The following is a 17340-nucleotide window of genomic DNA, read 5'->3' as shown; positions in this document are numbered from 1 at the left end:
GCCCGCAAACGATTCGGCCATTGATCAATACCAGCACGCCCAGCTTCTATTGGAAATGATGACGCTGCTCGAGCCAAAGGTATTCGACAGGTCATGTTCTCCAACGCTGAGCACAAACTGTTGTCCAACAGACTCAATTCTGGAGTTCCAGAAAGCCTATCAAGTGCAGCTATGAAACCAGGAATACTTATTTTAAGCCATTGCTTATTTGCTTTGCCTTGTGTGCTAGAGCAGCATCTTGTTTGAAAATATAATGCCTTGAAACGAAAACAGTATTGCGTAACTGCTTTATCACACTTTCCAAATCGTCTTGCTGGTACTTTTTTCCCTAATTTTAATTCTTTTTTCACATAAGTGAATAGGAGAGTCCTCACTAAACTATTACAGCACTACGATGGTGCTCAGGTTGAGCCCTTGGAATAACATTTTTAGCGTCTTTCGAAGTTTTTGCATAGATTTTGTCATTTATTTATTAAAAACCTTTTAAACACTAAATTTTTCTATAAAAAGAATACTTCTGTGGCCGTTAAGCGCCTTTCACTGAAGAAGTCGCTAATATCTCTTTAGCCTTTTACTTCAAGCGTGTTGTCAGTAGATGACCAGTTGACCGAGGGTAGGCTGTCATGTCGAGTTTATAACGAATAGGTGTATGGTGTAAGAAATCGCTGTGGAGACCTCACTTTGTTTCTGCACTCAAACTTTTAGCCTTCAAGTTTGGAGACAGAAATGGCGCAAGTCAAAAACAGTCGCTTTTTCTCTAATTGAGAGTCGAATTGGTTTGCAATAGCAGATCCCTATAACCATTTAGCGAAATTATTTACAAATTCAGAGTTATGACTGTCAATAATGACGTGTGACCCAAGTTGTGAATGCGATGACTATTTGTTTGATGACAAGAGATATTTCGTCTTGGCCTCGTTTACAACCAGACCGTATTCAGTTTGGAGAAAGCAAATCGAACTGCGAGGTCGTTGAGGCCAAGATTGTACGTTCTCTATTTAGCTCTACAGCTCGTATTATTTTCACCAGCAATATATTGAAGAAGTCAAACGGTAGAGAGCCTACTTATCTAAAACCCTGCTTGGTATCGAACGGCTCCTTATGGAGTTTTTGGTGTTGAATATTATTCGGCGTAAATATATGAACCGTGGGATTTTGAAGATATCTCGCGCACGTTCAATCGGCAGTCTGTCAATACGAGATCGGTATCGGACTTTTCCACATAATCCTCTGTGGTTGCTGTTTTCGAAAGACATGTGAGTGGTTCATTAAGAACTGACTTGCAGTGTACGATAGCACAAACGATAACAGTATCAAGAGTAAATTGATGTAAGATTTCCCTCTCAATAATAGGAATTTGATCACTAAACAGACCGCTTTTCTTCTAATTAATAAAGATGTTAATTCCATTCCGAAACAACTGTGAGAAAAAAGTAATCTCATCCCAACATTGAAAATAGTTTTAAGCAAAGTCTATAGTTTGATCTAAAAAAATAAATAAAATAAAAAGTTCCATAAATATTTTCCGGCATCAGGGATTACTGTGAAAACTTTTGTGAACTTCATTATCACCTTTATGAAAATATCTCTATTCAAAAAATGATAAAAGAAATTAAATTTTTTGTTTTGAAAAAAAAAAGAATAATAATAATTAAATAATTAAACGTTATCAAAAAATTTTTCTACAAAGAGGGGGTAGCATTGTCTCCTTCATGTAACCACGTACTCAAATTATTAGCCCTCCTAATGGACCCGATCTCGTAAAGAAATCCCAATTAATATTTCATTTATTAAATCTTTGTAAAAATAAACGGAAAATAGTAATAAGGCGTCTTAAAAGATTGAAATGTTTCCGCAATTTCAGAGACTATAAGTCAAAAGACTTATGTTATGGAGTCTAATCTAGATAACTGGTAGCGCTTTAAGAAATTCGTAATAGTTTCTAAGCGCTGCTTAGATTTAAGGGTATTCTTGATCCATCCATATTAGTTTTGGGCATCACAGAGAACTACTGTTCACGGCTATCGAAATGGTGTCCTTTGTAATCTTTGGCGAAGGTATCTGACCTATTACCTAGCCTAACCTAATCTACAGTTTTGGAAAGCAAACACCACACTTTTTGTTTGTATTTAGTTCAAACCAACATCGTCGCAAATTGTTTAATAATCAGATAATCACATCAATGCAGAACTTAATGCAGATTCGATACTAATAAACTAGTGCAGGTGCTTGTGAATATAGTAAAAAGTGAAAAAAATCAAAAAAAGTTGCTTATATCTTAAATCTATATTTAAATGACCTCTTAGTTATTTAACATAATTTTACGAACAAATTTTCGGATTTATCGCAAAAAAAATGTATCAACTGACTGAGTCACCAATTAAGCAAATGATCTCCCTCTGTTGGTCTGTTTTTGAGATAATAATCTGAAATTTAAAACAAGTCTGTTTCTCATTAAAAAGCTGTGCATTTGTCGAAACAGCCAATATTGGATAACTATAGTATTTAGCTGTCATACAAACTAATCCAACTCAAGTATCTTTATATGACAAAGGTATCTTCAATAAATTTCGGATGAAATCTTATACATGGTATTGCGACAATCTTCAAAGAAATTGTTCACATCGGATAACTAAGCATGTCATCAAAATGTCATACAAACTGACTGATTCAATTCAAGTCCTTGTTCGTACATGGAAAACTTTTTTATTCGACAAAGGTATCTTCAATAAATTTGACATAAAATATTATCCAAAGCATTGCTAGAATCGTTTTGTCATCATTTTGTTCAAATCGGACTACTATGGCATATGACTGCCATTTGAACTGAACGATCAAAATCAAGAAAAAAAACATTTCATACCCTTTTATTCTTCTTCTTTATGGGTGTAGATATCGATATAGCCGAGAAATAACAAAACAACCTATGTCCTTCGTACACTTTTATGCCATTAAAAAAGCACCTGAAAAAGGTATTATAGCTTTAGTGCAGCTTTCGTTGTTTTTATAGAAAAAAATTGTAAAGGCCATGGAACTGAAGAACCCTAAAAAATATTGTTATTGTACTATTGTTACTGTTTTCAATGGCAACTGCAGAATGCAAGGTTTACTCACATTTCTTAGCAAATAAGCGAAAAGTTATATAGTAAAGACAGCCGACAACGGTCGTTCGTCCATTGAATGACAATTATGAAATTCACTGTGATCAAACTCGTCGGAATTCGAAGGAATAGAGTTATTGTAACATTTTTATGGCACAAAAGTATACATTTCGTCGCTTAGAGAGCAGCGTAAAGTATCCTCGAGCTTTTCAAACCAAATGGGAAGGCAGAGCATATCAGAGTTTAAATGAATTGATTTCGAATATGAAAAGTTTCATGGATGTGAAATGAATTAAATATGAAATGTATATAGTATACATGGTTTATGTCAATATCAGTGAAGTAAAAGTTTTGTATAGCGATTATTTTGTAAGAACTGTAAACTAATTGTTGTATATATCCACAACTCAGAAAAACCTAATAATTATTCAAGACTAGAAATATATATAAGTTATTTGGTATATTATATATCAAGTAATATTGATTATATAAACACATTCAAACCACAAAAATACCTGTAGACTAACCATTTAAGACAATAAATCAATTTCAATATTCATGTTGTGCTGATCTCGTTTATTTATTTTTTACGGTCTCCTTTCACCGGTTATTGAAATCAACAACGTATTATAAATGCATGAAAATATCAACTGGATTTGCTCGAATTCCCGTTAAATGTACGTGCTTGGCGCATTAATGACGGCACGACGGGCGCACTTATGAATTATTATTTGTTGACATAAAACGGAAATAAAAAAAAATATATATTTATATATTCCATAAAAATGCTACAAAACAACAACAATGAAACACGTCAAATATTAAAAATAAATATGGCGCCAATAATAAACAAAATTTGAAAACAATCTGGACATAACAAATACAAACAAACTAAATGGATGGACTACGGAAAAATGAAAAACGAAATGAAATTAAAAAAATTTATATTCCTACAAATGCGCACAACTTGCATAAATATCAACAATTTCAATACACCGTCTGCTTGCCATTCAATATTGTGGCCGCGCAATAACAACAAATTTATTTAAATGATAAAAAAAAAACAAAAAATAACTAAACGCAACACAAAACCAAACAAATTAAAAAATAAACCAACAAAACCTAATATCCCAAATATATATACATATATTTATATATATAAATCTATGTCAACGTGACATGCATGGCGCGTTTTTTCCGAAATCTCCAACTGTCAACGCATTGTCGTCGCTCAACGCCTGTGCGGCAGCAGATGAGGTATCCATTACGCTTTCGCCGGTGCTGGTTGGCAGTGGTCTTACCGTTGTCATCATTAGTTTGGCCATCATTGTGCGCATATTCATTGTAACATTTTTGCATAATTTGCGACGCAATCAGCAGCACAGCAGCAAACCTATAGCGACCGGTGTGGCAGCGCAGGCTGGCGATGTACTGAAGGTGAGTGCTGCGAGTGGGTGGCGTTGGTCTATTTGCCTTCGGTGCTTATCTCGGTGAAAGTTGCCGTAGTAACACAGATATGCCGATAACAATATTCAATTCACTTTCATTTCATTCTTCTTCTCTTTTTGCCGCAACTAACTGTATTTACGAAAAATACAAATAAATAAAAAAAAATCATTTCAAACGCGCAGTGCGGTGGCATGGAAAAACCGCGTTGGCAGCATACGGACATTAAAACTAAATCATCCGAAGATCTGGTGGAAGATGAACGAGATCCGGATGTTATACCATCCCAATACGGTGAGTGGAAATTAATGAGAAAATAGATTTAAAATTATATTTGAAATGTTGCATGTTGGTGACCTGCCAGTGCGCATATTAAATTAAGATTTTTCTAGGAGTAGTGTGTATTTAGAAGCAAACGAGCAAAAATATGGATAATGGGATGCAACAAATTTAAGGCAGTTCAAGATATTTTGTATTAGTAAAAACTGTTGTATGATTTCGCTTGAGAGTAGCTCTCGCTGCGAATTATTTTCTTTAAAAAATTTTGGTACCGAACAGCTCAGTTATTGCAGCAATTGAGCTCTTAATATCGATATTTCACATTCTTCAGCAGGGATTCACCCAATACGTAAACATTAATTTTATATAAGAACGAATAGTCCAAACCAAAATTTATGATTAGTTGAATGACTCTTTTTGACTGAAATCTGTCCATAACTTCACCCCAATAATTTCAGAGTTTCAAAAATTAATTTTCGGTTATCAACCAATAACTCCACTCCTTCAAACGCTTCCACTATAAGAGGCGGAAAAATCCAAAACTTCAATGCTTTCTTAGAAATAGTCTACAACAGCATGTCAGTCGTTTCTTTTTCTTGCAACGTGGCGCCAATTGGAAATTCCAAGTGTAGCCAGCTCCTTCTCCTCGTGGCCTTTCCAATGCAGTGGAGGTCTTCCTCTACTTCCTCCGGCGGGTACAGCAACGAATACTTTCAGAGCTGGAGTGTTTTCGCTCATTCGGGCGGATTCGCTGAAACGTGTCAATATCGTCATTCTATCGACTGCGGTATTTGCTGCTGCCTAAGCGCAAAGAACCACAGATTTTCTGCAAAACTTTTCTCTCGAATACTTCTAATGCCGACCGATCTAGATAAAGGCAACTCTTTTTTGTGCTGTCAAAGGCAGCTTTGAAATCGACAAAGAGGTGGTGTGTGTCGATTCTCCTTTCGCGGGTCTTTTCCAAGATTTGGCGCATGGTGAATATCTAGTCAGTTGTTGATTTGCCCAGTGTAAAGTCACACTGAAAATGTCGAGCCAGTTTGTTGACGGAGGGCTTTAATCTTTTACACAATACACTCGATAGAACCTTATATGCGATGTTGAGGAGACTTATCCCACGGTAGTTGGCGCAAATTGTGGGGTCTCCCTTTTTGTGGATTGGGCTGAGCACACTTAAACTCCAATCGTCCGACCATATTCTATAAAGAAGCTAAAGCATGCTTCATAACAGTTCTTCGCCGCTGTGTTTGAATAGCTATCCATCGGCACCCGTCGTTTTGTTGTTCTTCAGACGGGTAATTGCTATTCGAACTTCTTCTTCGTCGGGCAATGGATCCATAGTTATCGATTGTGGAATCGGGTTCACCTCGTGTTATGATTTCACTGCCATTCAGCAGGCTGAAGAAATGTTCCCTCCATAACTCTGATGCTCTGAGCATCGGTTACTCTTTGGTTCTCTGGGGGTTCTACAAGAGTATGCTCCGGTTTTGAAACCTTCGGTAAGTCACCGCATTTTTTGTAGAATTTTCCGGCATTACCTCTGCCGGCCACCTTGTCGAGCTTTTCGTACTTCAACTCTTGAGTGTTAAAAATTATCACTGTACTTTCCGAACTAAAAATTAGCCTTTCGTCATTTTCACCTTATAATTTTGAAAATAACTAAATCTACCGATCATTTTACTAAATGAATATTAGACGGTTTCTACTTTTCCCATACATTCATTTTCAAAGGTAGTTTACAATTTCGGATTGCACTAAGGCATTTCAAATACGTATATTTGCTTCACTCTTCATTACCTAGAACCACTGTAGAATTGGGAAATATGTTATATGTTCTTAAAATAAATTTTTTTGTGAGAGAAAACAGCCGGTGGTGTCTCGATATGCAACCAGTTACCATTGAATATTTTTTTGATCTTCTGAGTCCAGTCAAAAAAAAGTCAAAGACCCTATAAGTTGTATACATGTGAGGCGGGACGAGCTGTGTCGATTTAGCCATGTTCGTCTGTCCCACAGTCAATCAGACATCGATCTGAAATTTCGCACACGTTCTTTTCCAAGAAGCTGTTTATTTGAGAGTACCGCCGATATCGGTCCTCAATACATAGTATCCAGCTACTGTATAAACTGACCGAACGAAATCAAGAAATTGTATGAAGCACTTTTTTACTTGACAGGAATTTTTTGCGAAATTGCACAAGTATAATTCCCCAAGCCAAGGTAACTATATTAAATACATTTTTTTTTTTAGATCGGACTACTTTTTTGAATAGCTGCACTACAAACGTTTGTGCAGTTTTTTTTTGTTTTATGGCGATTCTAGCTTTGTTGCCATCGAATTCAATGTTTTTTCTTATTCTATTTGAAAGGTAGAATGGATTGAAATTACCCTCAATAAGATAGTAACTGTAAAGTTGTTGATTGAAAGAACGTTTACAGCCAAATAATTGTTATACAGTATTCCCTTCGTGTGTGTATAAATGAGCATCATTCCCCGATATCAACAAACATACCACATTAGCACACAACATCGACTAGACTCACAACACTGATACGCAACGTTCACCACACTCACCATATCACCGCTTACTGTCCACATTCTACACTACTCATAGGAGCACCACACACCGACACCCAAATTATGTGTAAATTCGGGGTGTGTTTTAAAGTTTTTACTCTCAATCTATATACCATAATTTATCAATTATAAAACAAACTCAACGCTCTTGATGCTGCGGTTTAATTTCTGTGTCTCACTAAGACTGAAAGACTGGGTTCATCGAAAAAAATATTTAGGAAAAGTACATATACTGAAGTGCTCAAATGATCTTGTACAAGTAGTTCTAAAATAAGTGGTTCGAAGATGACGGTGGCCCCTTATAGACTCGAATTAGATACTCGTGTCAATGCCACAATGTGGTATATCAATATGATCTAATCTTTCGTTTTGAATTTGAAGTTTTTCAGTTTTCAGCTATATTTGTTCCCAAAACAGGTCTTGTAACATAATAATGTACTGTGTGCACAAATGATTAATTATTGTCGCACAGTATAACTAGAATTTAATATTATTTAACATTCTGATTCAAATGCAATAACGCTAGTAACAAACTTTTTTTTTCTCTACAATTTTCGTTTGTCTTTTATCTCGATTTCATCAACTCTCTGTAAATGCAATGGCAAACAAATTGCAATATTCAACAACCAATCGCATATACATATGTGGTGTGACAAACATTCCGCAAACCAACTGGCGAATTCTTCAAACTATCTACTGCCACTTCGTCACATCAAAAACCCGAATTGACAAACCGACCTGACGATTGGCCGACCAACAAATAAATGAACAAATGCCAATAAACTGCCATCAAACAGTTACGGCTGGCAATAGTAATGGCGTCGGCGGTGGTGGTGGCAGCAGCGGAGGAAGCGGCAACGGCAGTAGTAGCAGCGGTGGTGGCGGCGGCGGCAGCGGAAGTGGCAACGCTGGCAGTTCTGAGCTACACTTCACACCAATAGCAGCCACAAAGTGGTCACCAAATTCCAAAGTGAGTAAGAAATTAAAAAAATTACACACATGTGTATACTTCTTTCTTTTATATATAGTAGATAAAATATTTTACATCTCTGCTTGCCATATATACATACTATACATATGTATGTATATCAAAGTGGCTGTTATTTCCAAAGTTGATTTGTTTTGCTGATTTTCTGATCTTTTTGCATTACAGATATACTATATAGCTATCACCTATTCCAATACACACAAAAAGTTTTATTGAGTTTTTCCATAAAAGCATTCCATTGCAAGTTATACGTATTTACCGTTGTACATCAGTTGACTGAATCGTATGGATATACAAGTGGCAAATGGGCAAAATTTTGTAATAAAATAATATTTTTTCATAGTCGAGGGTGTTATTTATCAATAAAAAATATCCCAAAATCGAGGAAATGTAACATGAGTTGGGCATTATTTAATCTTATTTACTTTACATAATTTTTTTCAAAGTCATATCCTGCAACTTCCTGTGGCGTCAGAAAAAAAATCAGGAGAAAAACATACATACATAATATATATTCTTTAAAATAACTGGATTTTGATCGGTCAGTCTGTGATAAAAAACCAAAATATTATGATAACTTGTTCTACTAAATAATAATCTAATCTAATAAATCTAAATCAAGCAACCTTGTTGGACACATTTGCTTCCATAAGTTTATGGTATGGTGGTTATGGATTTCTGCTTAAAATTGTTGAACTCGGAACGAAGCGAATATGAGGACCCAAGTGCATGTATATGACTTTTTTCTACAACAATCTGGCAATAAATATTAATAAAATCGGCTCAATACTTTATTTTTTCCAATATAAAGGGTGAATTATTCGAGGTTCCCTACTTTTTAAAGAAAAAACACAAAAGCTGCAAATTTAGTGGGAAATGTTTATTATCATTCGAAAGAAACATTTTTGGAATTAATTTCTTGAAGATTATCTCTTTCAAATGTTGACCGCGGCTACGCCTCGGAAGAACGATTCGTTTAGTAAAATTTTTGATGATTCGTTCGAAGATTTTGACTGGTAACTGACGAATGACACGCGTGATGTTTTGCTCCAAGTGAAATCCAATGATGATATCATGCCGCAATAGCAGTCGCCATAGACCGTTACGTTCTCATCGGAATCATTTGCTTAGAAATGTGGCTCGATAGTTCCATCGACCCACAAACCACACTAAATCGTTGTTTTTTTTGTATGAATTCGAAGTTCTTGAATCTCTTCACGTTACTTTTGGTTGCAAATGCAGCAGTTTTGCTTGCTTACATTCTCATTGAGCCAGAACTTTTTAGCTAAAGAACATGTGTACCAAGTTTCATCAAGATATCTCAATATTATCTTTAGGCATTAAACTATAGTATGTCCAATATTGTCCGTTTATTTATTTGTGTTAAGATATTTTACATATTGACCGATATATACGGAGTAAAGCAGACGGAAAGTTTGTAAATCTTATATTAGGTTTATGAGAAATGCTGGTAGTATTGGACCGCCTATATGTGTTTTTGACATTATCAGTTATTATTATCAGAAAAAGATGATCTCTGAGTTTAACACCGGTTAATGTTAACCTGATGTTTGAAGATCCTGAGCTAACTTGCATATTGGTAATAGTCAGTATATGCAGTATAAAGTCGGAAGTACCCAAATTTTTCTATTAGGTACATAGGTTGCCTTTTTTATTTTGGGATTTGGCATGACTAGTGTTTCAATCTGACAACTCACTACTTTATCGTAAAGTTACATATAATTATTGATGTTATACATACTCAGAATGTTTCGATATAAAGCTGATATTTGAAATATGCATCGATATTATTTTTGTCAACTTCCAACGTGGATCATCTCATCAAGAGTGAATAGATGGATTTAATTAAGTTTTTGAAAGGGAATCTCCAACAAGGACCAACATTTATCAATAGTAATCGAGGTCTTAGACAACTCCAGGACGGATTTCAAGAAGGTTGCCCAAAATGAATTGTTTTTCCGAAAATTATTGATGCCTGATAGATGTGACATATCATGTGATAGAGGCAACTATAGGCATTAGTTTGATCAGTATATATTCCATATTGTATGAACACTTAACTGGCAAAAAATGTTTACACTTTGGATTCTACACAATTTTTCGATCGCTTAAAAAAAGCACGTACCGATTGGTCGATAGAAATGTTAAAAACACAAGATAGCTGGACTTTGAAAAACGTCTATGACATTTGGAGAGATAATGGAACGTTGATTTACGTGTATGCGACCGAAAGTAAAGATCAGGCTGCACGGTTGTTTCAAGATGAGTCGAATCCAACAAAAATTGTTCGCACACGAAACTACTTCCAAGAAACTTACCTGCTTTTTGAGTTTCTATAATATATCTCACATGTTGACCTATCGATACAAAGTTCACAAAGGAACTGAGTCAATATACTATTTCCTGAGGGTTTGGTTCAAGAAGAACAATTTGTGCTCCTAAGCTGGCACACTTCAAGACAGTATTCGTGCGAGGTTTTGGTTCAATATACATTCATTGGTGCTTAATTGGATTATCGGTTTTACTTTTCCGGTCAGATGGAATTTAAATTTTTTTCATAGAAGTAAGCCGATTTCGCCAATTTTCGCACTATAATGTAGGAATACCGGAATAACGCTATACACTAAATTTAGTTGGAATCGGTTAAACCGTTAAATTTTACTAGTGGTTCCTATGATATCTCCAGTGATATCGGGTGTAAAATTAAATGTCCCTGGCGTGTTCATTTATGGTTTTATCGCACTTTTAGTAGTTTCTATAAGTATATAATATGTAGAGTGGGCGGTGTTAGCGAATTTGGTTATTGTATCTTAAGTGGATTAGAAGATATGTGTATTAAACCTCTTTAAACCATGACCCTGTAAATACTATATAAGTTTACCACGAAATTCCTCAAAAGGAAACATCAGAAACCCTATAAAATATATGGAGCTGCATGTTGCACACGCCTTTTTCTCCCAAAAGAAGCTGTTGATTTCTCGAAAGCGCTTAAAGCGCTTAAAGCGGACCACTACAGCATACATACAAACGACCGATCAAATACATGTCTTTGTATGGAAATCTTTTTATTTGAAGAGATATATTCACAAAATTTGGCACAGATTTTTGTCCAAGGCAACGACATAGGAGGGCTGCTATATATATTTCTTGCCTAATAATGAAAATCGGCATATTTATCAACGAAAATGATTTTTTTTGTTTTTTTTTTTCGTTGGATTTGGCTCGTCTTGGAAGACCCACACGGTCGATTGTTGTTTTCTTTCGGGCTCATACGCATAGATCCATGAGTCGTTACCTGTGACGATCTTATAAACGTCTTTTGAAGCACCGCGATCGTATTTTTTCAGCATTTCTTTACACCAATCCACACGAGCCTTTTTTTGAACGATTGTCAAATTGTGCGGGATCCAACGAGAACAATGCCAGGTGTTCATGCAATATCGAATGTATGCTGGTGGGAGAAATGCATAGACATGCCTCTATCCGAAGGTATGTTACATGACGGTCTTGCATTATCAGTTCACGTACGGCATCGATGTTTTCTGGTACAACAGATGTTTTTGGACGACCTTCACGGAATTCGTCTTTGAGCGAGCGTCGGCCACGATTGAATTCGTTGTAACAGTTTTTCACAGTGCTATAGGATGATGCTTCATAGGCATACAAAGATTTTAGTTCATCGATGCACTCTTGTCCTGATAATCCACGTCGAAAGTTGTGAAAAATGATCGCACGAAAATCTACACGAGTTAATTCCATTTTTTGGCCGAGATGAATTTGCTAACTCCCTGTAAATAAAACAATTCACGATTAAATGACAAAACGTTCTGAGTGATGTTATGCTAAAAAATGTTAAACTTTCTAATGGAAATGTCAGATTGCACTTGGCAACACTTAGTGTTGCCTAGTCCAGAAATATATATAGCAACCTACGTACATAATCTTCGAAGAAAATAGTGTAATCGGAACATAGCAGCCTAACAAACTGGTCGATCAAAATCAAGTTCTGCTTTGGAACTTTTAGTATTTGTAAAGGGTGTTATAGCTTTTTCTTGTTTCTTTGTATCTATGTATATTTGGATTGTTAAAGGAGATTGTAGAAAACAATCTTAGCGTCATCTTTGAAATAAACGGCACACATTTGAGATATTGAAAAAAATAAAAATATTTGTTCTAGAAATATTTTATAGCTTTCATGTAATAGCTTGAGAAATTAGTAAAAAAAAGTAACGCTAAAAGCTTATTGTCATTGGTCATTATATTTCCACACATAATCTTATAATACTAAGTAAGAAACCAATAATATCTTTTATTGCCCAAAAGGATCATTATTGACGGCTGCTTGCCGCCATTGCAGACAAACAATTAGGTGCACTTCATTGTTGATTTGATTGAATTTAAGTGGCTCTATTCCATTTTGCTTATTAAACACATTTTTCTTCTCTTCTCTTCTTCTCTTTTCTCTTTTGATGGCGTTTATTGTCGCTGCTGCTGCTCAACTGAATACTACTTGGATAACTAAATGACTAACTGCTACTCGTAACTTGTCGTTGCCAATCTACTCGGCGCTACGAATTGCATTGTGGGACAACGACACTACTAATGGCTGCCTATTTCCGCTATCGAATGAATTACCCGTACACTTTGAACTCGCACATAAACGAACAAACACACGCTGACACAATTTCCGCTGCAATGCAACTGACTTATTTGCACATTTGACATACTAACACTTTGACGATTAACAATTCCCACGATGAATGTACGCGCACCGTATCCGACTACCATGTCTGCAACCACTTTATCACCACGTCGGTTTGTTTCCCGTTGGATTTTTGTCCATCTCATGTTCGTGGCTGTCAGCAGCACCTTCCTGCAACCGCATATGACAACATCACGCAGCTCGTCGCTGCTAATCAAATCACAGCACGTACAACACATCTACTCTCGGGCCCAGCTACAGATCCCAATGGCAGTAGTAGTAGTGTCATAGTCAATGCTGTGGACACTGGCTTACTGCATCACCATCAACAGCAGCAGCAGCAGTTGCTGAACACTAAAGCAGCAGGAGCCGGATCCGCAGCCGGAGCTAGTGCTGCAACGGTTGTCACAGCGACCCATTCAGCGAATGGCCTAAATGAGGCACTAATCGGTTCGCCCACCGCCGCGTACAATGCCACCCACCAGCAGCAGCAGCAACAACAACAATTGCATGGCGCTGGCAGTGGCGGCACGTTGCCACCCGGTTTGGGCAGTGGCAGCGCTTACATACTCAACAGTCTCATCAATAGTAATGAGAGTTGCAATAGCAACGGTAGCATCAGTGGCAGCAACGGTGGACTGCATCATAATGTAGTTGGCGGCACTATAGGTCGTGCAACAATGCTGCATCACCACCAACAGCAGCAGCAGCAGTCACACCATCCGCTACCCGTGCCACATCCACTCGCATACAATACACTCGCCGGCACAACGGGTGTGAGTGCCAGTGGACGTCACCATCATAGCGCATTGCCGTCGATGTTGCTCACCTCACAGACGTCCGCGTCGTTAAGTGGGATCGGGCTGTTACTGAATGCCAGCAATAATAATAGCAGTAGTAGTGGCGGTGCCAGCGGCCTGGGGCTGAGTATGACGGGCGCGGCAACAGCATCGGCGGCCTCTACAGCAACGACGTCCTGCAATTCGTCCAGCGACTTGGATGACAACATAAATATAAATGCCATCAAGGATTGCTTAATGACACAGCGTGTGCCTGAAAGCTGCGTCTGAGCTGGCAATTTATGCAGTGCGCCGAGAAAGGCGCCAAGCAAGTCCTACAAGTGTGTGCTGCGACGTGAAGTCCGTGTTGTACGAACTCTCGTTAAGTGGTATGTATGAATGTGTGCCGCAAGCAAGTGTATGCCGTGTATTGAAAAAAATAAAGACAAAGTACGAAGTGTATAGTGAAATAGCTTACAAAGTAAAAGTATGAGGCATGAAAATTTGTAATGAAATAAGTAAAGGTATACCAATAAGTCCATACCAGTAAATATAAATAGATATGTATAAAGTTAAAACAATGACGTTGCGCTATATTGGCTAAGTGGCTCTGAGCTGCTACCTGCTTCAGTACGTCCGTGACAAATTGTATTAAGCATTAAGTGCAGTTAGATTGATGAGCGAGTAAAAAGTTTCCCTGCAATTAGCACCAGCGCTGGTAGAGAAACTGACAAATTCTTGCGGACGAATGATTAAGTAGAGTTAGCAATTTCATTTCTCAAAATTCCAAATAAACTTAAGTAGTCTACGACATCAACTCTGAACAGTGCACACCAGTCACTGCGGTGCGCTCGTTTGATTGTCAACTTTTACCGCATTATCTCCATAGCCTTCAGAAAATATTAAAATTTTAATAATGTTTAGCTTTCAGTATCAAGGCGAAGATTAATCCAAAGAGAGTGCACTCACAATAGTCATAAAGTATGTTGATTTAAAATTGTAGTAGGACTAGAAGATTTTTGAGTGTTTAAAAATGTTTTTCAGGCATGATCCATGACTCGTCACTGTGATTCAAGAATTGGGTGTCACTTTCACACATGTTCAAATTTTCTTGGCACACTTCCACTCGCCACTATTTCTGGTCGTCAGTCAGCACTTTTGTGACCATCTTCGCGCACACCTTGCGCTTGTTCAAATTCATATTTTGACAAATTTAACATCGCGGCAATTAAATGAATACTTAGTCGACGGTCTGAGTTCAAAACTTTGCGCACTCTAGTCACATTTTCGGTGTTTGTCGAAGACGCAGATCTCCCAGTACGGTCTTCATCAGCGACCTATCCTCGGCCCTCCAAAAAGGCCTAGTGCCACTGAAACACACCACTTCTTGCTAAAGCAACATCTGGGTAAGCCTGCTTGAACATATCAGACGTCTCTGTCACAGATCATAAATTATTTCATGTTATGTCACCTAAAGTGTCCACCTAATTCTTTTTGCAAGAGCAATTGTTCTCATACGTTGTACTTATAAAAGGCTTATCAAAAGGTAAGAATCTTCAGTCATTGTGAGCTTTTCAGCACTTATTGCATAAACTCTCAACTGACTAAGGGTAGTTAATTCAGTTTCTTAGACTAAATTGTAAAAAATATGTTGCAAAATATATTTTGAAACATAAAATCGAAGCATAATGAATTTAAAATAATTTAATTTAATCACTAAATTGACTATGTGAGTAAATAGCATGAAGCTATTGTAAATAGGGCAATTAAAAGTTAGTAATGTATATAAAATAAACTAATAGTAAACATTGTGCCACATATTGTAAATATAAATATTTATTTTAATAATATATTATATAAAAAGGCAGTTCTAATAAAAAATCCTAATCCAAAATGAAATTTTATTTCAAAATTCTCTAAGCACATTTAAAAGTTACTAGCTAATTGCTAAAAATGTTTATTTGAAACTACTATAAGTAAAAGAATAACACGTCATATTTAATAACAAACCTCAAAGGTATATCAACTTTAGTTAAAATATTCATATCAGTAAGAAACTGTCATATCATATCGAATGGTGTAATTTGTCAAAGTTTCGAGATTAGCGAATCGAACAAACAAAAGTCATAAACGAACTAACGAGAACTGAGAGAATATGACAAGCGATTATTGCACTCTAATCAGGCAAGGACATACTGTCTTGAGTTACATTCAACTGGTTAACTTTATTGTTGCTTCCACACAAAATAAAAGAGGAAATCTCAAGTATAGTGAGCAGGTAAGTGGCGAATCGAATACGGCTTAAGTTAATGAAGTACATATCCCCTAACATATCGTTTATTATATAAACATTCAAATTACATAGAAAATTTTAAAATTTTACAAAGCTAAGTTATATATATTTTTTGTTAAAGAAGAAATGTTACCTGTGGTTGCACCGAATCTATAATACCCTTCACAAATAAAAAATATGCATTACAAGAACTTTGTTCGCTCAGTTTGTGTGGCATCTACACTAGGCATCAAGTGAAAGTATCAATTTAACAGACGTTATTTCAATGCATATTTATTAGAATAAATAATCAGTAAACCATACAATAATATTACATTTAGATAGGCATTTAAATAAGAAATTATTAGTTAATATATCTTTTTCCCGTAATTGAACGAAACAAAAAAATTTCACTTCAAAATAAGAACTCTTAAACAGAGGTGGTCAAATCAAAGTATAAACTTTGAAGAAAAACACGAAACGTTTGCTTTAAAATTTATTCCACCATTTGTTCTGAATAACTGTGGGAAGAGGTTTGGCATGCTTCGAACTAAATTTTCTAATATTTTCATCGGAATATCTTAACCCATCATCTTTAAGAAAAATAATTGCATGTTTGTACGGTTACGGTTTGGAGTCCAAAATTGACCACAAATGCTCAATTGGACTTTAGTCAGGCGACTGAGCTGACCAGTTCAGTTTTTCGGATAAGCTTTCTATTAAAAATCTAGTAGTTGTTGGAAAGTAAACGACCCAAATTCATTTTTTACGCACTTATTGTCAAATTTTTGTTAAGAATGTCAATAAAGGAATCACCCGTCATTTTGATTTTAACACCTCCGATACACCGATCAGAAGGTTTATTCCCACCTAGCTAGAATTTTGATTCCTCAGACCAATATACGTCATCCTAAAATGTGGTTGGTATATTTAGATATTGTTTTATAAACTCTAGTCTTTTTTTTCCTTTTCGCAATGGAAATATTATCTCTTTTTTGCGAAATAGTTTTTAAAATCAGATGGTCGTAGTTTCCTTTTCACTGTTATAAAGGAAGCATCCAAACCAAAACCTTTGGTCAACTCAAGTGATGAAATTTCAGTGTTTTAAGCAACTTTTCTTCCTATGGTTGATGCCTAGTTCTTATAGTGATTTAATCAGAACAATTTCTTCGTA

The 17340-nt window shown here is 36.2% G+C and overlaps 1 protein-coding gene across 5 annotated transcripts in view; it reads left to right on the top strand.

Annotated features, from left to right (window-relative positions):
• LOC105222272 (neural cell adhesion molecule 1-A) overlaps window positions 1–16894 on the top strand; it is a 187488-nt gene extending 170594 nt beyond the window's left edge. For 2 of the 5 annotated variants that reach the window (XM_049448787.1, XM_049448793.1), the window contains exons 17-20: window positions 4351–4538; window positions 4733–4841; window positions 8202–8374; window positions 13277–16894. In XM_049448787.1, coding sequence (XP_049304744.1) covers window positions 4351–4538; window positions 4733–4841; window positions 8202–8374; window positions 13277–14185 — 1379 coding nt within the window. In that variant the 3' untranslated portion in view covers window positions 14186–16894. The remainder of the gene's footprint in view (window positions 1–4350; window positions 4539–4732; window positions 4842–8201; window positions 8375–13276) is intronic. The other 3 variants (XM_049448798.1, XM_049448796.1, XM_049448804.1) reach the window with 3 other exon arrangements.
• The last annotated feature ends 446 nt before the right edge of the window (window positions 16895–17340 follow it).

The sequence above is a fragment of the Bactrocera dorsalis genome, chromosome 1 (genome assembly GCF_023373825.1).
Source record: "Bactrocera dorsalis isolate Fly_Bdor chromosome 1, ASM2337382v1, whole genome shotgun sequence".
NCBI lineage: Eukaryota > Metazoa > Arthropoda > Insecta > Diptera > Tephritidae > Bactrocera > Bactrocera dorsalis.
The sequence above is the reverse complement of the archived record's forward strand: the minus strand, read 5'-3'. Positions and strand labels throughout refer to the sequence as shown.